Source organism: Globicephala melas, chromosome X (assembly GCF_963455315.2).
Source record: "Globicephala melas chromosome X, mGloMel1.2, whole genome shotgun sequence".
Lineage (NCBI taxonomy): Eukaryota > Metazoa > Chordata > Mammalia > Artiodactyla > Delphinidae > Globicephala > Globicephala melas.
Window position 1 is genome coordinate 3,422,962 of NC_083335.1, and position 22,973 is coordinate 3,445,934.

The 22,973-nt window shown below is 51.5% G+C and overlaps 1 protein-coding gene across 1 annotated transcript in view; it reads right to left on the bottom strand.

The window, feature by feature from the left end:
- CNGA2 (cyclic nucleotide gated channel subunit alpha 2) overlaps positions 1-22,973 on the bottom strand; it is a 38,912-nt gene that overhangs the window by 10,087 nt on the left and 5,852 nt on the right. Inside the window, 1 exon segment of the mRNA XM_060292423.1 lies at positions 6,930-6,955. Coding sequence (XP_060148406.1) covers positions 6,930-6,955 — 26 coding nt within the window.

A 22,973-nucleotide genomic window follows, 5' to 3' on the forward strand; every position in this document is an offset into this window, starting at 1 on the left:
GAGTGGATATATGTATATGTATACCTGAATCACTTTGCTGTACACCCGAAACTAACACAACATTGTACATCAACGGTAATCCAATAAAATTAAAAAAAAACTTAGAGTCATCCTTAACTCCTCCCTTTCATACTGCCACACGTTGCAAATCATGTGCTAGTAGCAATTCTGGCCATTGCAGTAGAGAAAGTTCTGGGCAGCAGGCAGAGAACCGTGCCAAGGGGAGGGTTGTGCACGTCATGGGTGGCAGGGAGGTGGGCAGGCAGGCAGACACAGACAAGGAGAGCCAAGCGGAAGCTAGAATGGGGAGTGGGGATGTAGGGGGCAACTTCTCGTTCATTGAGCAGCTACCACTGCTGCTAACACTTGACCTAAGTTAACTCATTTAATTCTCACAAAAATCTGGCAAGCCTGATGCTATTACTAGCCCCATTCTACACAGTCACACCTAAGCAATCTGGCTCCACACTCGACCACAGGGCCAGCCTGGAAGGTGAACAGAGCCAGGGACTTGGGCATGAGTACCAAGAGGAGAAGTAGGTCAGCACTGCACCAGGCACAGCAGGCTCTCAGGGCTGACTTTGAGTGTGGAGCCGAAGCTGCAGTGACCCCTTGTGCCCCAGGCCTGGAGGGACAGTTGGAAGGGGCTCTGCAGGTGGAGTGAGGGCCTGGCACTCACTGGGCAGGCATGGCTCCTTGAGGCCAGTCCGCCTGTGGCCATCATCAGCCACCTTGAGGTCAGGCTCGAGGCTAGCATCTCCATGAAAAAGATGCTTGACCACTGTCTTTTGAATGAATGAAATCTCCAGTGGGACGTACGGGAAACGGGACTCTGCCCAAGAGGTCTGGCAGACCAGCGTGCTTCGTCACTCCTTTGACAAGGGGCTGGAGCCTCTAGTGTGGACACCATTAAATCAGAAACTTTCCAAGGTTGGGCTGCTTTTGCCACCAGAGGCTGTATTTGTTTACAGATAAAGATGGGACTGGGGCAGTGTATCTGACATCAGCCACAGTCGGCCCACACCCCAGGGGAGGCTCCTCCTAGGACAGACGACACCCTAGAGACAGCAGCCCATCCCCCCAGCCCCTGCTGTCCTCACTGAGAAGCCACTCCTGGACTCAACATGTCCCAAACTGACATGACCCTGTGACCCCAGCCCCAGCTCCTATCTCCCCAGTGCCTTACCTTGAGAAAGGCGCATCTCTCCCCACCTGCGCTCAATCCAGAAACCGAGGTAGGAGTAATCCTTGACACCCCCTCCCCATTCTCAAATCCTGTTGGTTGTACTGCTGAAATCTCTCTCTGGTACTTTCTTCTCTGTCTATGCTGACTGCTGCTGCCCTAGGCCTGGCCCCAGCCCGTCCTCTCCTCTTCCACACCACCAGGGTGAGTTCAGTCAGTCCACACCTGGATCTATCTGTCACTCCTGCTTCTAAAACCTGTGGACAGATGCCCTCACCCTAGAAATAAACTTCATCATGATAGGGACTTGTATGTTTCGCTTTCTCATTAATCCCCAGAGCCTAGCCCCACGGCAAGCACATATATATTTTAGATGTGTGAATGAATGAATGAATTCCCTAAACTTGCTCTGCACATTCCAAAATCCACACCTTGTTTCGTGTTCACTTTTTCATTCTTCATTTGTATCATAGACTTATCGTGTCTTCACAATGATTTATTTGCTTATTTTCTGTCCCCCACAAGATGATTACATCTATGTGAGCAGGGACCGGGAGCGCCTAGTTCCCTGCTGTGTCCCTGGACTAAAGATAGTGTCAGGTACTCGTTGAATGGATTGAAAGTTCATCTGTATAATAAATTTCAAACTCTGTATTTGGGCATTCAAACCCCTTCCGGATCTGAGCAGACCTATATTTTCAGCTTCATCTCCAGTGAGAGCATCTCATGTTGGAGCCTGGTGGGGGGTGGACACGGCTAGTCCTGGCAGTTCTGAGGCCACCATGGCACCCAAGCGCCCACCAGGTACACACCTTGTCAGTCACAGTTGGGACTCAACTCCAAGCACATGTGCCCAGTCCAAGCACCCAGTGACCCTCCCTCTGGAGAAGGCAGCCCGCACCCTGGAAGCCTCCCTTTGACAAGTGGTACTGAGGGCCACAGTCTGACATGGATGGAACTGCTACTTGCTGGTCTGGGCTCAAGCTGAGATGTGTGGCAAGCTCAGCTGGACAGCCAAAATGGGAAGCCTATCCCTGCCCCAGGCCTGCTGGCTGGCTCCGGAATCTTCCCTCAGCCAGAAGCTCTAATGGCTTCACTGCAGATGCATTTGTCAAAATGGCAAAAAGTAAATAAAATAAAATTCAAAAAATAAAAAAATAAAATATGGCAAAGGTGCTGGCCCCCAAAGCCTGAGAGGCGTGCAACAGGCGCTCTCCTTTGAGGCTGTCCTGAGGAGGTCAGGCTGCAGCTCGAAGGGCTGAAAGCAGAGGCTACAATCCCAGCAGGGTTTGTGGCAGAAGCACCATACATAACCCCACTCCTACATCCGTTACTCCTCATATGCAGGGATCCAAGGAGCTCCAAGTGGCACGGTCCTCGTGCTCTGAGGCTCGGATGCCCAGAAATGTCCTGGACCAGGCAGGCAGTGGGGGCGGATGCAAGTGGTGAGGCCCACAGACTCCTCCCTCTCTCCCACCCACCCCTCCTGGCCAGGCAGGCTCTTGGCCCCTCCGTTGTCCCCTAGGAGGGTGGCAGGGAGGGTGGCTGGAAAAGTCTTGGAGCAAAGGCTCAGCTGCCTTGAGGCAAGCCTAGCATCACACTCAGTGCCTCCGTGCTCCTAAAGTCCCCAAGATTGCATTCGTGTACTTTGACAAGGGACAAAGTCTCCCCAGACAGCCACTTTCGCTCAGCTCCCTGGCAAACCAGGCACACGAAGGCCCATGTCAAGCCCAGCTCTAGGACCTACACACGTTCACGGGCTCTAACCCTGACCCTGTGGAGGCCACCGGCCCTTCCTCACCAGTCAGATGGCTTCAGAGGCAAGATGTCTTGGCCACAGTCAGCATCTGTTGGTCCGTCCGAGAAGCTTCCAATCAGAGACGAGCCCTTGGGGACTCATCAGCACCTGCGGCCAGCAGAGACCTCCCAATGCTCCTGTCCCCAGGCCAGTGGGGTCCCCGAACCCCCAAGCAGCTCACAGCCTCTCAGCTCTCAGTCAAAGACCTGCCCACCCTGCCCGAGGCCAGCCGTGGCCCAGAGGAGGTCATGCCCACAGCTGAGGCAGAGTGGAGAGGCAAGTCCCAGAGCAGCTCTTGCCCGCTGGAGAAGTTGTACTGCCCGCTGGCTGGACGCCTGACCTTCTCACTGTGGACCCTGCACAGCCCAGGCTGCCAGCAGGTGAGGGTTGGATGCCAGGCTCCCTGGTGTGGAAGCTGCTTGTCTGCCCAGACCCAAGAGGCAGCCCCTCCCAAGCTCCCCGAGGAGGCCTCCCTTACACAGAGCACATATTGCTCAGGGTTTTGTGTCTGGGGACCCAGAGTCACCTGCTCACCGCCCCCATTCACCTGCCTCCGGCCTCGTTCACAGTCCCAGCCTACCTCCCTGGCCAGAGGGCAAACTACAGGGGAAACCTGGAAGAGACAAGAGGTACCTGAGGTGGGGCAGGGTTGGGGGGAATCCATTCCTTCCCCTCCAGGGTTCCCTGGACTTGGCCTCCAAGAGGGGCCAGGGTTGGGGAAGGGAAAGGGGGCAAGACCCAGACCTCCCTTCAGGAGGCAATTAGGCCAGGATTGCTTGCTGGGACCCTGGGCAGAGGCCATCCCGCCAGCCGTGGAGCCCTGTGGAGGGGCCAGTAAGGAACAGCTCGGGCTCCGCCCTCTGGAGGCGTCTGGGCATGGAGCGGGCAGGCAGGGCTAGGAGCAGCGAGCAGTCACAGCACAGGGGTGGAGGGGCAGCCAGGGCCCAGGCCAGGGCTCCACCTTTGCTCACGGCCCGGGAGGCGGCGTTTCTCCAGCGGCCTCCACACTGTTTGTCTGCACCTCAGCTAAAGCGCTCCCAAGGGTGAACCTTTGTTTCACAACATATTTTCAAGCAGATTTTTCTGCAAACATGTCTGTGCTCGTTCACACACACGCACTCCCACGTCCCAGAGGGTAGACCTTGCCCAGCCCCTCAGAAGCCGTCCCTTCCTCTGAACACCCCTGCATGGCCGGGTTGGAGCAGAAGAAAGGAGCAGCTTCAGGAGAGGCACCTGAGGGCGGGGGGATGGACGGGTGGCCTGCAAAGAGGCAGCCCGGCCTTTCTCCAGGTCCTCAGGGGATTCCTGGGGCTCCAGGGCCCATTTGGCGGGGTCCTCCCTGGGCCTCTTGGCTCTCCTGACTAGAAGCGCTTGTGTCTGGGCACTGCCTTCTCCCCACTCTGCAGGGGTCTTCCTCTGGCACCCCAGTACCCTCTCTTCTCTGGGACCAGAGAGGGAATCTTCCAACTGTTTCTTCACCAAATGTTCTTGCTTCTGCTCTCAGCAGAGCCCGAGCTCCAGCAGCCATGTGCACTGGACGGCACAGGGCTGACAGGAGACCCACACCCTGCTCTCAGAAGTACCACAGGCCCCGGAGGCTCAGGAACTCCCTCATTGTGTGGAGCCCACTGAGGGCCAGAGAGGGGCGGGGCAGGGGCAGAGCAGGCTCAAGGACTCAAGTCTCTCTCCCTCTCACCATCCCTCCTCACTTGTGCTCTCTTTCTCTGTCTCTCTGTCTCTCTGTCTCTCTGTCTCTCTCTGTCTCTCTCTCTCTCTCTCTCACACACACACACACACACACACACACACAGGGTCATGTTTATTTTATATCTAGTAACCAACACTCTCTCTCACCTTTATAGATGGAGAAGCCTTGACAGACACTTGGGGCCTTGGGTAAGGTCCGTTTAGCCGCTAAAGCCAATGACAATGTAATGATCTAGGTCCTTGCCCCTGAGAAATGTGTGTTTATCCTTTGGTCCCAGGGAAAGAGAAGCAGCTCTTCTGAAGGCCTCCTGCAGCCCAGTACATTCGCCCTGAGGCCAGGCCCCAAGCAGTGACACTCCTGCCCTCTTAGGTCAAGTCCCACTGCCCTACCCAGCAATCTGTCCTGTATGAGGTGAATGTTAAAGGGCTGTGGACACAGGGGAGAAGGGTTCAAAGGCCCTCTGTGTGGCCTCCCATCCAGCCTCCAGAGCCAAGTCGGGGCTGGTCCCCGACCAGTCTGTAGGAGGCAGGCTGAGCCCTAGACCCTAGATGGGTTCAGGAGACCCCATCCTAGACCCAACCCTGTCTCAGTCTTGCTAGATGACCCCGGGGCCATGTTTCCCCTCTCTGGGACTCAATTTCCTCCCGAACAAATGGAAAAGTTTCTGTTCCTGTTCAGGAGATTCCTCTGATTGAGTTCCTGTAACACCCGACCAGGACAAGCTACTGCTGCAGAACCGCTTCCCCATAAGCTGTCGCTGGTGGGAGCAGCACAGGAAGGACCTTGCCAAACCCTGCCCATAAGGAGGCCCCCGACTGGTCTGGCGACAGGGAGGGAGGAAGGGGCTGGGAAGAGGGAACCAAGGTCATTGTCTAGACGGGCTGTCCCCACATGAGTCCCAGATGCAAGGAGCTCAGCCACCAGTGTTTGCTGCTATCACTGAACTTTTATTGAGAACATTCTCTGCACAGAGTCCTGCGCACAACATTGAAGAAAACGGAGAAGACACAGCCCAGCCCCTGCCGAGGATGGAACAGAAGGGACGCTGAGGGCCCGGAGGCAAGGTCTAGCTCTAAGATGGTCACCATGGAGCCCTGACAGGCAAGCAGGAATTACCTGCCACTGGTGTTACTGTGGGGACAGGAAGCCACCCTCCTCGCCCTCCAAAGGGGCTGCGTGTCAGCGCATTCAGACCTTTGGAATTCCACACTTCCTCCACCTTCCAGCAGCTAGGGCTTCTTTCAGGCAGAGTTGGGAAATGGCTGCTGAGAGCTGAAAGGAGGATGGGCAGGGGTGGCCGAGGGAGAGAAGAGAAGAAGGGGAGGAGGGAAGGGCTCCAGTTGCACGGCGGGTCGGCACGAAGCACCACTGTGCCTCCACAGCCAGAGGTTGGCGATGCGGGTAGCCAACAGCATGGCGAAGAACACGGCTTCCCTGTGGCGCCAGGTGGCACCCTGGTCCTCCACGGCGCGCAGACCGGTGATCACGTGCAGCTGCAGAGAGACCGGGGCCAGCTGGTGAGCAAGTCTCTTCTGGGGAGGCCCACAGCACACCAGTGGGGGGAAGAGTAGGACGTTAGCACAGGGAGGGCCTCTGCTGCCCTTCGGGAGGCCAAAGTGTCTCTGGGCAAGAAGAAAGCAGAGCATCTGAGACCAGGGGCTTGGGGTGGGCCCAGAGGGACCCGGGGGCAGGGCTGCCTCTGTTTTCAGGCCCGGCCGCCTCGCCCCGACCTTGGTGTCCTTCCCGTTGTCCGGAAGAAGCCAGCCCGTCCCAGCTGTGCCGGGGGGAGCCGGGAAAGGTGTGGGGAGAGCAGCCCCAGAGGGAGGGCCCCAGGATGGGGTGACACGCAGGGGCCAGAGAGGGCCACCAGGGAAGATGTCCCTCCATGCCCACACCCATGCCTGCTGGGGTCTCTTCCTGAGGAGACCTGGACTTGGCGTGAATGCAGGCGACTCCTCGCTCAGACCTCTTGGCCTGCTCTTTCTGCATAGACTTCTCTTATCCTCTGCCATCCCCTCTACCTCCTCCTTTTCTCCTCCCCTTCTCCCTTCCCGCATCTCAGGGAGAGAGACAGGGTTGAGGCCGGGCATCAAAATCAGACACGAGCCAAGACGGCTGCGAGGAAGGGGAGGCGAGCCCGACTTCACCTCCAGTGCTAGACGGTAAGATGATTGGAGAGGCTGCGCACCCTCCAGGTGGGTGGCCCCAGCCACCCCAAGACACCATGATTCTGCCTCCACCCTCCAAGTGGGTCCTGGACACTCGCCTGTCTTCTCATGACCTCCATCTCCAGTCCATTTAGTTCTTCCAGGCCAATCTCAGCGACCATATCTGCCTACGGGTTGCTGGGAAGGAAGAAAAGACAGAGACTCAGAGCTTCTAGTGGTCCCAGGCTGGGCCTGCCAGGATGCACAGGAGGGCCATGAAGGCAGGTGGGTAAGGTGGCGACAGTGTCCAGCTTCTCTGGACAGTGAGCCTGTCGGCCTGCAGTCCTTCCTTTCCCGGGTAGCTGTCCTCTGCCAGCACTGTGACATGCAGACCTCAGCTGAGTCTGAGCAAGCACTGAAGGGGAGAGGAAAACCTCACTTTCAGAGCCAAGGGAATTGAGGCCTAGCGAGGTGACCACAGTTCCCAGGGGCACACAGGAAGCGCCGGAGCTCAGGAGAGAACCCTGGCTACTGGGAAACCAGGGTGAGCCCAGTCATCCCCTCAGCCTTTGTTTTGATCCATCTGCTAATGACTCCTGGGACTGGGGGGAGTGGTCTCTGGCCCAGAGCTCTGGGGTCAGAGGGGTCTCATGCCTTGAAGAGCCAGTGTGGGCCAGAGAAGCAGAATATGCCAGACCTGCCTGGGTTCAAATCTCAGCTCTAGGATTCCAGTGCAGGAGGAACTATTTCACCAGCTGCTTGTTTAACACACACTCACCACATGCCAGGGACCATCCTCTAAGCACTTGCCAATACCAAGTCATTAAATCGTCATCATGAGCCTTCGAAAGGGGTATCACTATCACTTCATTTTGAAAGAGGAAAACTGAGACGCAGAGGGCAAATAACTTGCCCAAGTCACACAGCTGGTAAGTAGCAGAGCAGTCATTGAACCCAGGACGTTTCACTCCAGAGGTTGTGCTCTCAACCATGACACTATCATGCCTCTCCTTTTTGACACTGCTTCCACCTAAGACTCCATTAAAGTGACAGCAAAGACAGGAAAATAGTATAAACCCGTAAGAAACAAGATAACGGGAGAGGCAATGAAGAATGAAAGCGCTCAACAAGATTGTGGAATTCAGAAAGTGTCGATAAAGAAACCCAGCAAAGCAGGCCTCTGCTTGGCTCGTGGCTCTTGGAAGCAAATGGGGAGCAGCTGAGCAGGGAGCTCCCTTCCCGGCAGCCCTCCGAGAGGACCCAGACCTGGAGTCTGCAGGGCCGCTAGGGTGGAGGAGGACTGAGGTGGAAAATAGGGGCACTAACTGAAGGTCTGGACATGGAACAGTCACCCACTGCTCTCATCCCATCTGGTAGGCAGCCGGGCACTTACCCTCAAGCCCAAACCTGAACTAAGTGAGTGGGAAAGCGGAGGTGATGGTGCCTCAAAGTAGGACCCTCTGAATCGCAGTGCTTAAGGATACCGGGCAGGACAGCCAAAGCAGAACCTGCCATCTGACAGGCCTCACCCAGACTCAGCGTTCTGGGCTGCCTCTTCTATTTGCCTCATTCTTAGAAGGAAATAGACAACTAAGGCTTACCTGTCACCTGAGAAAGACCTGCAGCCCTCCTCTGTTCCTTAGAAAATGTTAAAGTGCAAGGTGGAACATCTTCTGTCTAAAGGATTCCAAAGGATTTTCATAAGAACTTTGCCACCATGCTCCATTTGTTGTGGTAGGACAACATTTCTTTTTCTCAAAAGTGCACACAGATTTTTTTTGTGTGTGATTTTTTTTGTGTGTGTGAACAGTAGTACTTCAGAGCCACAGTATTTTATTTTCTTCTTCCCCCTCCTCTTCTTCTCCTCCTCTTCTTCTCCTCCTCTTCTCCTCCTCCTCCTCCCCCTCCCCCCTCCCCCTCGTCCTCCTCCTCCTCCTCCTCCTCCTCCTTCTCCTTCTCCTCCTCCTTCTTCTTCTTCTTCTTCTTCTTCCTAAGATACCTCAAAAATAGCATTAAAAGGACAGTGTATGTTAACAAGACTCCAGGACTATAATGGGGAATTAGATGGAGAGTTTTCTCCTAGAACAATTTCCACACTATCCCCTTGATTTTCCTATATCTTGGGATCAGAAGGAGAAAAAGCTTTTTGAGAGAGTTGAAGGCAAAATAAGGATCAGTGACTGGGGTGTGCTGTTTGTTTGTTTGAGATAACATATTTTAACACATCAATATCATAAGAATTAATTTAACAACATCTGTAAGCTCAATGATAACTTATGATCACCCATCAGATGACAGGTCTAACTGTCCAAAAAGGGTTGCCTTTTTATTCTTTTGATTTTAATGTTAGAAACCCTCTATTTAGAATTATATACACTGTAAAACATCGGATTTTTATTTACATTTGATGGAGATTAGGAAAATCTATGAACTGCAGCAAGTCCCAGCTTCCCTCTGTTAATTATTTCCAAAACTGTTATTTTTATCTTCATGCACTTTTTAAGGCACATTACATTTTTTCCCCCAATGAACAGAACAGTATTATGAATTTTTTGTTCTTTCAGGTTGTGGTTCTCTCAGAGGCAGTAAGAGTTCCATTAACTTTTTTACTCAAAAATAAATAATGAGTAAATAAGTAGAATTGAGAAATTTAACTCTAAATGTCTAAATTTAATTTCCAAATGCAATATAAGGACTCTAGTTTTTAAAGGTGTACTCCCCTGGTCCTAAGAGGTAACGTTAATTAATCCAGAAGTTAATTAAATCCCCCTATAGCACCTCCGCCTCCTGCGTCAGTGTCAGGGCATGAACCTGACCTGCTGGAGCATCTTGATTTGAGTTCAGCCTTAGGACACATGAATCCAGTTCAATAGTTCTGGCTTATTTTCATTCCCAGGAGGTCTGTGACCTGGGAGCTCTCTTTCTCTTTATTCATTGGGGATGGAATAATATCAGCATTTATTGTAACATTCCCTAGAACAGTCAGGTCTCCCTCCTCTCAGGTGGGGTTGCCTTTCCCCAGTAACCTTTGCAACAGTATAACAACCATGTTTCTGCAACTTGCCCTCATCCAAGGTGAATGTAGTTAACAGAATCAGCCACAGAACTACCAGACTCAAGTAGTTTCCTAGAACAGTCAGGTCTCCCTCCTCCCCCAAGATGGCTGCCTTTCCACAGTATCTTATGCAACAACGTGGCCACCATTTTCTCTAGAACATTCCTTCAGATGGTGAGTGTAGCTTAAAAGATTCATTACAGAACAATGGAAGTCAGGTGATTTTCTGGAACATCAGTTCTCCCTCCTTTCCAACCCAGTTGCCTTTCCCCGGTAACCTTTCCAACAGTATAGCCACCATGTTTCTACAACTTTCCCTCACCCAAATCAAACGTAGCTGAAAGGATTGGCTACAGAAGGACGGAACTCAGGGACTCATGTGATTCTCTAGAACAGTCAGGTCTTCCTCTTCTCCAAAATGGCTGCCTTTTCCCAGTATCCTTTGCAACAGTATAGCCACCATTTTTTCTAGAACATTCCCTCACTCAAATTGAATGTAGCTTAAAGGATTGGCCACAATATACTCAGATTCAATTGACTGGATTTCCTAATAACCAGGGAGCATATGAATTTCACTTGCCTTACCCTTGTCCCAGCCCTAAGATATAAATATAGATATATTTATATGTATATCTATATTTACATATTTATATATAGTTATATATAATTATTTTTATATATTTTATGTAGAAATACATAATTATCTATAGAAATAGATAGATATAAAATATATAGAGAGAGAAAATATACATATATAGATGTACATATATAAACATAAATATATTTATTCATTTATTAATAAAAGAAAGTGTCATTTCACACACCCTGGACTTTTGTACAGTAAAGTATATATGTACTCCCGAAGCTATGTGTGCTTCAGGCATTCTGGGCTCTAGGTTGAACTGCCAGCCAAATAAATAATGGCCCTGACCTCTTGCTGGACCTTGCTGTCCTCGTTTGCCTGCCTAGTACACAGGAGCTTCATCCTTCCCCCAAAGTCAACATCTGGCCCTGCTCGACCTACTACCTTCAGACTAGAGCTGGTACTCCCAAACCCAACCCAGCCACCAAGTTTCAAGGGCCCCATACAGTACCACTTTCTTGGACCAGGTTGCAGGCATATTCCAAACTGCAGCAGAGCCAGCAGCCTTTAGATCCAATTTCTGTTGCTTCTGAGAAACACCCAGGGACTGGGAACCCTGCCCCTTCATTTCTAGGGTGAAGAACAGAGGACCCAGGAACAACCATAGAGGCTATACCAAGGCTTCATGGGCACAGAACACACCAGAAAAAGGATAGGATCTCCCAACTTCTTAGGAATCACTCAACACCCATTCACTGATGTCTACCAGCTCATCCCAGGTCTCAGTTTCTTCGTCTATTCAAAATGTAGCAAGTATTTACTGAGTGTCAATATCTGAACTAGGTTATTAAAAAGCCAGCAATGGCCAAGAGACAAGATGGCAGGAATCAAGAAACTGACCATCTGTGTGTGTAGAGAGAACGGGGGAGGGGCAGAAAATAGTCCACCAGTGTAGATTCAGATCAAGATGTACATGCTCCCAAAATGATAAAAACAGGATAACAGAAGGAAGGGATTACTTCTAGAAAAGTCAGAAACAATATTGAGGCAGAGACCTGAAAAAGAGTCCAGCCATGGAAAATCTGGGGAAAGAGCATTCCAGGCAGAGGGAATACATTGCACAAAGGCTGTGAAGAAGAAACACTCTTGGGGTGTTATAAGGACAGGCATAAAGGCACAGTGGAGTGGGTCAGCAGGAAGTATATTGAGGAGATGACCTTGTTTGGATCTTGTAGATCATCGCAAGGAGTTTGGATTTTACTCTAAAGGGCAGAAGAAGGCTTTGGAGGGTTAGGAGAGAGAGTTGAGTTGATTGATCTCATAAATTGAGCTTTCTGAATGTTTTGCAATAGACACACTGGTGGCTTGGATGTGGGGCGGGGGGATGTTGGTCACAACCTCCTCCCTCACAGGTTACAAAATGCTCACATCATCAATCCCTTTCCCCCCAACTTGCCTGTCACTCAAACCACAAATATATGTGTAGGCACACCAAGGCACAGACACACACATGTATCACACATACATGCAAACACACATGCATGCATATATGAGTGTCTGCCTAGCCACACCCACACGTTTTCCAACACACATGCACAGGTGCAGACACCCAAGGAAAGGGACATTACAGGGGATCCTCACCTGCTGGGATCACGTGCTCTTAGCTATGCCCTTGGCTTGCAGGAACCAGCTCTTCAGCCATGGACATTTCTATGTCTTCTTTGATGTTAGGGGGTCCTCCTGCCATCATAACCAGTTGTCCACTTGTAAGCTGTGGCCAAGAATGCACAGGGAGCAAGGCACAGAGGAGACACTTGGCAAATCAGCTCTTTGAGGGGTAGGCACTCAAGGAAGATACACCTGGACATGGGGGTGGAGCCAGACTCCCTCTATGGGCTTAAGCCTTGGACCCAGCACCTTCTGTTCCTGCTGTATCTTGCTGGCTGGGTTCGAGGCCTTCTCCCCTGCTACTCTGTAAGCAACTTAGGAGAAGTGACAAGACTCGGAACCTTTGCCTGTGAGAACTGCCCTGGCTCTCGGGTCATCTGATTTGACCCCACTGGGGGGCAAGTAGGCTCCACCCAGCATCATTTCTAGATAGAGGCAGACTAGCACAGGACTCCAGAGTCAGTCAGTGGCCAAAGCAGGGTTAGATCCCATCATGGCTTCTGCAAGGCCAGCTCTGGCTAATAATCCAGGCCACAGCACCCTTAAGAAAACTCCTTCTGCAGAGCATCCCCTGCCTTCCCCAATCCAGAGTTCCCACACAGGGGACATGGCTTTTCGATGCCCTGGGTCAGCTTGGACAAGAGCCATGAGAACCAAAGGAGGGACGGGCAGGAGAAGAAGGACCTGCCTACGGCCAGCGAAGCCCCAAGTGTCCCCAGCCCTGCCCCCCCGGTCTAAGTTCAAATTCTCCCTCAGTTTCCCTACTGATGAAACCTCTGTGAGGGTCAGGCTTATGTGTCCACTTGGCTAGCCTAAGGCCCCCAGTTATTCCATGTTGTTATCAAGGCATTTTGTAGCTGTTGTTAATATCTACAATTGGTGGACTTTAAGTAAAGGACATTATGAATCCTTGATAATGTGGGTAGGCCTCTTCCAATCAGTTGAAGGCATTAAGAGCAAAGACCGAGGTTTCCCAGAGAAGAAATTCTGCTCAAGACTGCAGCATCAACCCCTCCCCAAGATTCCAACCTGCTGAACTGCCCTGCAAATTTGGCCTTGCTAGCCCCACAGTGGCATGAGCCAATTTCTTAAAATAAATTTTGCTGTACATTTATGTACATACACATACATCCTATTGGTTCCATTTCTCTGGAGAACCCCGACTCATACAAGCACCAAAGGTGAACCCTCAGCTCTTGGGAACAGCCCCAGAGCCCCTGGGGAAGAGGAGGTTATTTGCAAAAGAAAGCAAGCACAGCTGGGACCAGGTGGGAGGGAGAGGAGGAAAGAGGGGAGGGGAAGAGGAAGGGAGGAAGGAAAGGGGCAAAGGAGAGGAAGGGGAGGGGCCGGGCTCGCTTAGAGAGGGTGGCAAGATGTGGGCTGCCCGACCCCCTCCCTGGCCCCACCTGTCCAGCTCTGGGAACAAGCTGTCCGGAGCAGAGCTGACAAAGGCCCTGCCTGCATTCCTGAGGACCCTGGGAGAAGCCCTGTCCAGCTCCAGGAGAGCAGCTGCAATGAAATCCGAGCTTTCTGGAGGGCCACCTCAGGAGCAGAGAAGTGTGCTCTGTGGGACTCGGGAGCCTGGGAAGCAGGAGCCGCGCGTCTCTGGCAGGCCAGGGTTGCCAGATTGAACAGATAAAAATCTAGGATGCCAACTGAATTTCAATTTCAAATAAACAACAAATAATTTTTTAGTGTAAGTATGCAGTATTTGGGACTTACATACACTAAAAATTTATCCATGGTTTATCCGACATTCACATTTAACTGGGTACCCTGTATTTTAGCTGGCAACCCTATGCCCTGCCCATCCTCCACATGAGTTCAAGACTTGACCTTGGGCAAGTCTTTGGACCTCAGTCTCCCCATTGGACGATGGATGGAACTTACGGTCCCTTCCCTACAGGGTGGCTGATTGTGAGAGCAGTCAAGTCAGCTGGATAGGTATGGGCATGACCTTGCACTATTGACCTCAGATCAGATTCCCCTCTGACTACCAACTGGCCTTGACCAGTGTGGGGCTTCCTGGGCCCTGGGTCACCGGGTCCAGGTGTATGCAGAAGAACTGACCCCTGATGGCAAAGGACCCCACCACCTAAAACCAAGCAGAGAGGGTGGGGAGACTTCCTTCCCAATCCCTAGGGCCCCCAGCGCCACCCAGAAACCCTGGTATTTCACCACCTTAGCCTGTCTGCCTCTCTTGAATTGGGTACCAAGGATGGCTGGGCTGTGGGAGACTAAATTTGCTGTGTGACTTTGAACTTGTCCCTTACCATGTCTCTCTAGCATGCTGAACTTTTCTCTCCAACAGCATAATTTCCTTCTGAAATTGCCCCAAACCCTTACTCCAAACACTCCCCAAATCCCCCACTGTCTGGTGTGACAACCTCCGGGGCCCGAAGAGCTAGAGAAGCGTGGGTACAGAGTGATCTTGCAAGTCTTGTGGGGGCCAGGAGGATGGTCCATGGCCAAGTGTGAGTGGAGGGCTGAACAGACCTAAACCCCAGTGGAAGGATCCCAGAGAAGAGAGCCAGGGAGCCCGAGGGTCTTCCCACATGGAGGTTAGACAGATGACTCTGGGAGTGGGGAGGAGGGGTGCAGAGAACATCTGGCTTAGATGTGTGTGTGTATATGTTTGCAGTGTTTTACATAAATGAGATCATACATCTGAGGTACGTGCTGTTCTGAAACTTACTTTTTGAAGTGAACAATGTGCCTTGGGGATCTCCCTTGTCAGAACAAATCTACCTCACGTCATTTGAACACAGTGCGGTATTTTGCTGCACGACTGCACCCCTGTTTATTCACATGCTCGTGGACATCTGGGGGGTGTCTAGAGCCTTTTGCTTTTATAAACAATGTAGTGGGGAACATTCCTGGACATGCCTCTTTGCACATGTGTCCACATGTTTTTGTGGAGCTGGTGCCTAGAGGTGGAATTGTGGGGTTCTAGAGCACGTGTGCTGACAATTTTGACCAATATTGACAATGTCCCCTCTGAAGAGGCTGCACCAAGGGGCCCTCACCAAGGGGAAGAAAGTGCTGGTTTCTTCACAGACTTGTCAATAGAAGATATTATGAAACTTTCTAAAAGGCATCATTGCGATGGGTGAAACATGATCTCTATCTCGTTGTTGTTTTAATTTATATTGCTTTAATTATGAATAAACCTGAGCATTTTTTCATATGTTTATTGATCTTCTGTATTTCTTTCCTCTGAACTGTCTGCTGGAGGGCTTCAATCTTTATTAAAATAGGAGCTGTTTTATTAACAGAAAGGGATGGGGGCGAAAGCTCTCCCTCCCTTCAAGCTAAGCGTCTCCAAAGAAAACATATCATCTTTTTTCCCTGAAGGTGATGGTGAGCTTAGAGCCTTCACTGGGGACCAAACAAACCCAGATAATTGCATGCAAGTTTGTGTTGAAATCTACAGGGCATCCAGCCCCCTCCTCCCCACAGAGCAAGTGTTCACCTCGGGCTGTTGCCTGCCTGTCTGCCTGTCTGCCCTCGTCTGTCTTGTGTCTGTCTGTCTGTCTGCCTGCCTGACCACTTGCCTCCACCAATACCTTCCAACCACTGGCCTCTCCCAGCTGTTCAGATAGCCACGCACTCCTCAGACTCCTGACCGGCTTGAGGTCTCATAGCCATGTCTGCTACCTGCTCCCACTTCCCTTGCAAGCAGAAGAGGGAGGTAGAGGGAACCCAGGCCCGGGGTCAGTACACCTGGGAGTGTCTCCTACCTCTGACACTGGGGCATCTTAAGCAAATTGCTTCCTCTGCTCTGAGGCTGTTTCCCATCTCACATGGAAGATTGGGCTAAAATCTTGTTTCCAATTGTTTCATGGTTTCAGGGAAGTGTGTTAGGGCTATTCCAGCCTCTCTTCACCCAGTGCAGTGCTGTTTTTTTTTTATCACTTTCTTATGTTGGGGTGCTATGGGAGAGGCCTTTCAAAGCTAGTGGGTGCGATGGTCTGCTGCCCCCCAGCTCTGTTCACAGCACAGTCTCAGGCGGCTAGTCTCAAGCCCCAGTAAGTGAGCCTGATTTTGGCTGCAAACCCAGATCTTCCGAGCATCTGGGAGCTTCCTCTCTACTTGCTAATGAAACTTAGGAACCTGTAAACAATTCTGCTTCCTGCTTCTGGAAGCAGCTGGTACTGAGGTCATCCCTGGAGCCCCAGGGCCCTCCCCAAGACAGAGGGGAAAGGGAAGGGGGACTCACAGAGCCTGGCAGCTGTCCTTCCATTCCTTAAAGACAGGAAGGACAGAAAGCAAACGTCAGGGACTATAGCTGGCCCAGGGAAAGAGAGAGAAGGAAGTAAGTGGCAGGGCCACCTGGGGAGCCCTTAGAACCCCCCCTCCTGGGGACAGGGCCATCAGCAGGAGGCTACAGGAAGCTCCTCGCTCTCCACATGTGGGCTTCTCTCATCCAGAGTGACCACCTTGAGTCAAGGCTGCTGGGTGCCAGGCACTGGGGCTAGGGACGAGGTCCCCGTCCTCGCGGAGCTCCTGCTCTCGAGGGCACATAGAAACAGATGGGCCAGAAGTCCATGGGTCCGTGGCGACAGTAGCACGGGGTTGTTTTGTGGCGGTCCTGCCCTTAATCCTGCCACCTTCTGCTTCCCTGGGAGTGTGGTGGGTGCTCCCTAGAGCTTTGCCTTCCCAGGGTACTCAGATTGATAGAAAAGTCTTCCGTGCTTTGAGTGGAAATGCTGGTCACGCCTCCTGAACTCTGGTCCAGTCTGGGAGGGAGCAGCTCCAGCAGAAGTGAGTTAAAGACATTGACACAGCTCCAGATCCGGCTGACAAGCCTACCGGCAGAACCGTGCTGCTGAGATGCTCTGGGTCGCTTCAGATCAGCTACTAAAGTTTCCCCCTGTGAAGAGCAGCTGCCCGGACAAGGCAGGGGGAGCTGCAACCACCTAGTTTAGGGTGATTGTTCCTGGCTGATGGCCTGAGGGATAACTTTGGACTGCCCCACAGGTGGGGCAAGAGCAGGACCAAGAGCGAAGCATGATGACAGGAAACCTGCCCTCTGTCCCCAGACCCCACCCCACCTCGGTGTAGCAGCTGCTGCCCCCGCTGTTCCTTCTTCCTTCCTGTCTCTCCGTTGGCCCATGACTCCCTTCCACACAAAGCTGGCGGTAGATTCTGAAACCCGGAGGGCATAGGCACTTGCCTATTGGTCAGTTGTGCCTCTGGTGCAGGGAACCCTTGTCGTGGGTGGGGAAGGACCTCTCTCCTGATTCCCCAGGGATGGGGTTGGATAAGTTGAGCTTGCAGAGTCCTCGGCTTTGCCTGCCAGGTGATTCCTCATAGAGCACTGCATCTGCTTTCAATTGTCTCCATAACCAATGACTGAAATGTGACATGTATGTAAAATTCAAGAGAGTCGGGGGCCAAAGGAAAATGTCCAACAATAACGAAGAGGTGGAAAAAGTTGCTGTAAAGGTGCAGATGCTGAGCGGCTCAAAAACACACGCAGCCGCAGCGCCTCTGATCTGGGGGAAGACACAGAGAGGAGAGCCCTGCGTGAGTGAGAAACAGTCCCGGTAAACTAACGACAAGCTCTCCCATCCACGAAGCCGACCCTCTTCCCAGTATCCCCCATTTTACAGATCGACCATTTGGAGCCCATGGAGAGCCGGGATGTGAGCCAGTTCACTTAGCCAGTTCAGTGGCGGGGCTTAGATGCAAACCCATGTCTTCAGACTGGCCACCCAGGGTCTTTGTGGGAACAGGAGGAGGTCTGAGGGAGGAAATGGCTCAAGGGAGTTCCAGCAAACATCCTCTAGCCCCTGACCCACTCTGCCCTGCCCTTCACTCTTGGAAGACGGGGCCAGCAGTCTGGCTGCTCTCGGCCACCCCTCCCACCATGGCTTCTCATTTACTGGCTGTGTGGCCCTAGGCAATGTGACTTGCTGATCCCACCTGAAAACGATGGGGAAGGGGCCATGGAATGTGAGGCACTCAGCTCCTAGCAGAGTTCGAGCTTGAAGCTGGAGCTGTGGGATTTGCACACTGTTCTCAAGACCATCCTGCTTGTTCGTTTCAAAGGATGAACTGTCCACTGCTGGCAGAGCTGGTGGCCCTCGAGCTTGGGCCCTGGCTTCAGTTCTATCAGTGACCTATCTCTGCATCCTCCTGGGCCTTCGGCTACTCCCCTCACGAGGGTGACTCTCTTCAGCCCAGAAACATTGCCACATCTTTCTCAGCTCTAGGATAGCAGTTCCATGAGGGCAGAGACCTTGTGGGCTTCGCTCACCTCTCTCTGTCGCCCCTGCACTTAGTGCACTGCCTGACTCGTGGTAGGAACTCATCAACTGTTGAACAAAAATGACCTGAATGGTAAACTAACAAACAAACATAAAAAATCCCAACTGTCCTCCCATGGTGTTCGTCTCCCTCATGCCACTGTCCTCCCATGGGGTTTGGTCTCACTCATGCTAACGTCCTTTCTCAACTCCTGGAAAGTGTTGCCCCCACCACAGACTCTGTCTCCACTCTCTTACCTCCCAGATATTCCTCTCCTCATTCGAGTCTGGCTTACTACTCAACTGAAAGTGCCCCAGGCCAAGGTCACCAATGACCTCCTAGCATCTCGATCCAATGGACCCACCTCACTCATCTTACTTGATTTCCTGGATGTATTTCATATCATTGTCTCGTCTCTTCTGCTAGAAACCCTCTCCTCCCCCGCTTTCCAGCACTCTATACTCCAGTGGGTTCCCCCTGTCTGTCTGTCATCTCTCGTGGCCCATTGGGCCCATACCCAGACTTCATTTAGCATCTTTGTGGTAACACAAATGACTCTGCTATCTGATGCTTCACCCTAGTCCTCCCTCTTTAGTCCCCCTCAGACACGCTCCACACCACATACTCAACATCCTCCCCGCAGCCTACTCTTCCTCCAGGGGAAGTGAACCTATTCTACCTTCGTGGAGAATGGTCCCACCATCTAACCCACTGTCTGAGCCCCCAAAGCTGAGAGTCATGTGGGACTCCTCCCAATCCCCTCCCAACCCAGTCAGTGACTATGCATGGTTCTGTTCCTTCTGCGATGGTTAATCTTTTGTGTCAACTTGACTGGACTACAGGGTGCCCCGATATTTAGCTAAACATGATTTCTAGATGTGTCTGTGATGGTGCTCTGGGTGATATCAACATCTGAATTGGTGAACTGAGTAATGCACATGGCCTTCCCCAATGTAAGTGGGCATCATACAACCCATTAAGGGCTATGAATAGAACCAAAGGCAGAAGAAGGGGAAATTTGCTTCCTCTGCCCCTCTCTCTGACTACTTCAGCTGGTACATTGATCTTCCCCTGCCTTTGAACTGGAACTCACACCACTGGCTTTCCTGGGACTCCAGCTAGCAGAGGGCATATTGTGGGACTTCCCAGGCTCCATAATTGCAATTGCCTGAGGCGATTCCTTACAATACATCCATCTCTTTCTATATCTATCTCTATATCTATATAGAGATAGATATCTATAGAGATATATATTTATATCTCTATATCTATCAATATATCTCATATGGGTTCTGTGTCTGGAGAACCCTCATACAACCTCTTAAACATGTAATTCAGTGTTTGAAGAAACATCTTCTCCGTGGTTTACTTCTGTCCGTCTCCTCTCTCACCAACCTAGCCAATCCCATCACCATCTCTTGCCTGGATGACTGCCATAGCCTCCTACCTTATCTCTTTGATCGTGTTGAGCCCGTTCTCCATACAGCAGGCAGAGAGATTGTTGCCAGTATAATAGGCGTGGTCATGGCCTCTTGCTCCCACTATCATTAAAGACTACAATACTGAGTGTGGCTTGGGGAGCCCTACATGGACTGACTTCCCTCTACCTTTTGCAGTCTCATCTGGCACAAGTCTTTCCCCTTCTGCTACCCTGGCTTCTCCTGTTGCCTTAAAAACATGATGGCCTTGCTAGCCTCCAGGTCTCTTCACATGTTCTCCCTCTGCCTGGTTTAATTGTCTTCTATTCTTTTTGCCTGACTGATTCCTACTCATCCTTCAAGCTTTAGGTTGGATATGGCTTCTTCAGGAAGGCTTTCTCTGGCAGCCCCCGGCTCCCACCTAGCAGAAAGTTCCACATGCTCTGTGGCTATGGCTTGCCTCATGCCTCCCCGACCAAGCTAGGCCCAGAGCTCCAAACAGGTAGGGCCCTTCCGGAGCCCCATGGCCTGGGTGGAAGCAGGGACACCCCCAGGTTGGGGGACACAGTGCTCTGCCAGCACCCCTCCCTCTATGCCCGGTCAGCCCCAGGACTCTGGGATGCTGGCATCAACCAGCCCACCCACTGTGCTTCTGTGATTAAGTGTAACCAGCCTGATATGAACGTTACCCAGCCTCTATAGCCTCTATTTTTATAGCACATAAAGCCCGGTGAAACTGAATCCATTACACAGTTTGAGCTCTTCAGAGAAATTGTTGAAAGCCACTGTTACTGGAGCTGCTAGGCTTGTGATTCATGAAAACAACATGTTTTGTCTATTAAAAAAATTTGAGAGGGCACAAATATTTTGTCTATGCTTCAGGCTTTGGGTTCTCCCATCACTCTCCACAGAGAGACCCTGGGAAAACCATTCTGAAGCCCACTTCGCCTCTCCCAACCCCACCTGCCCTGTGGGGGCCTTCAGCAGCTGTCCCAGGCCCATCCATCTGTGGCAAGTAAGAATCTGCTCTGGGGCACGGTTTGAGAATGGCAAGGTGCCCCTGTCTGTGTCGGCATCTCAGAGAAGTCATGATGTCCACCCCCAAGCTTTTCCAGAGTGTGTATGATGTGCTCAGGGTTGGGAGAAGGGGCAACAAAGACTCCCCCTGCCATGAATAGAGTGTCCCCCCTCCACAAGTCCATATGTTGAAATACTGACCTCCAGTACCTCAGAATGCGATTATATAGAGAGGTAGGGTCTTCAAAGAGGTAATTAAGGTTAATGAGGTCAATAGGGTGGTCCCTGATCCAATATGACTGGTATCCTTATAAGAAGAGATTAAGATACAGACATGTACACGGGGAAGACCCCATGAAAACACAGGGAGAAGACGGCCACCTACAAGCCAAGGAGAGAGGCCTCAGGAGAAACCAACCCTGCCGACACCTTGATCTCAGACTTCCAGCCTCTAGAAATGGGAAACAATACACTTCTGTCATTTAAACCATCCAGTCTGCAGGCCTTTGTGCTGAGTTCTGGGGAAGAAGTGGTGAGAACAAAAAAAGATATACATGGTCTCTGCCCTTGTGGAATTAACAGTTGGGCAGGAAGCGGCGGGGGGTGTGCTGGGAGGATGAGCAGTCAACAAGAAAACAGAAGCAAAGTGATCTCCAAAGGAGACCAGCCATGCCATATGAGTGGCCTGCGCTGGGACAATCTGGACAGACTGGGGTTCACATGATGAGGCCGGCAATTCTTCCCTGGGAGGCCTTGGTCGAATGGCGTGCCTTTCGGGCCTTGCTTCCCTCAGATGTCACGGGTTTATTGGGAGGATCATCTCAGTTAATGCATCTACAGGGCCTGGCGTACACTAAGTGCTCAATAAATTCTGGCTTTGATCATTTCCAAGCACAGCTCGTGGCTCCTCCCCACTGCCCTTCAGTCCCTTCATTCTGTGAGATCTCAAGCCAACTGCTGTAAGGGTGTGGCCATGGTACAGGATGGGGTCTGGGGGAAGGGTGAAAAGAGGGGTCCCACCTTCCCAAGACCTCATGTATTAGCTCCCTTGCATGGACTAGGCTGGAACCCTAAGCGGCTGCCTAGAGTGCTAGTTTCTAACAAAAAGAGCCTAAAGTTCAAAACCTATGTTCATAACATGATCCCATCTGTGTGCGCTGGAGTCTGCCTGAAGAGTCTTCATTTGACTTTCCAGCATCTCCAGAAGCTTGGCATCACTCAATAAGCCAGCTCGGGATAAGAATAGAACCTAAGGCCTCTGGCTGTCATTCTTGGCATTGAGCCTCCACGTTCAATCCTTGAAAGAGGCCCTGAATTTCACTGCCATTGTCTCATCACTGCCATGACTTTTCCTATTAAAGGGTGGATTACTTTCATTACTGGGGATGGGCACAACTTTCACCAACAACTTCCCATGGCCATACCTCACTCCACCGCAACAGCTGGGAGTGCTCGGGGCTAAGACCACACTTCCTCCAAGGGGAGGCTAAGGCATCATCGCCCTCTGGACAGTCTTGTACTCCTGCCATCCTCAGAATTCAGGAAGCTGAGCCAGGGCAAAACTTGAGTATTATGTCCCCCCTATGTAGGGCACAGAGAAATTTCTCCTTTCCACCCCTCCCCCAGCGCTGAAAGCAAGCAGGACATCTTTTCTAGTAAAGGACACCTCTATTAGTAACCAGGGATCAGGTGACAGGGAACTTGTTAACATGATTTGTGACAGACCTTACTAACCTCATCCCAGCGGGATGGGTCAGCAGATCATCTTACACGTATGGGTCAAACTTTAGGAACCAGGACTTCTCTGCTTCCTGCTTCTAAACTGGTTTGGGCTGTTTCCTTATCTACAGCCTGACTTTCGGAAAAACAAGTTTGGCCCACAACCATCCATGCCCCATGGAAGTTTGAGAGTCAGCAGGGATCCAAGATGGGTGAGGACAGAACACAAATGAATACCATTTGCTCTTTATTATTATTCATTATCTTCTGGTACAGAAAGAGACAAACTTAACAGCTAAACCCAACAATTACAAAAAGAGAGAGAGAGAAAGAAATCAGAAGTACGTTTGTTTGTTGCCCCCAGGCTCCAGTGAAATCCTGACATATTACTGAATGTACAGATTTCCCAGCTGACATGGGTCCAC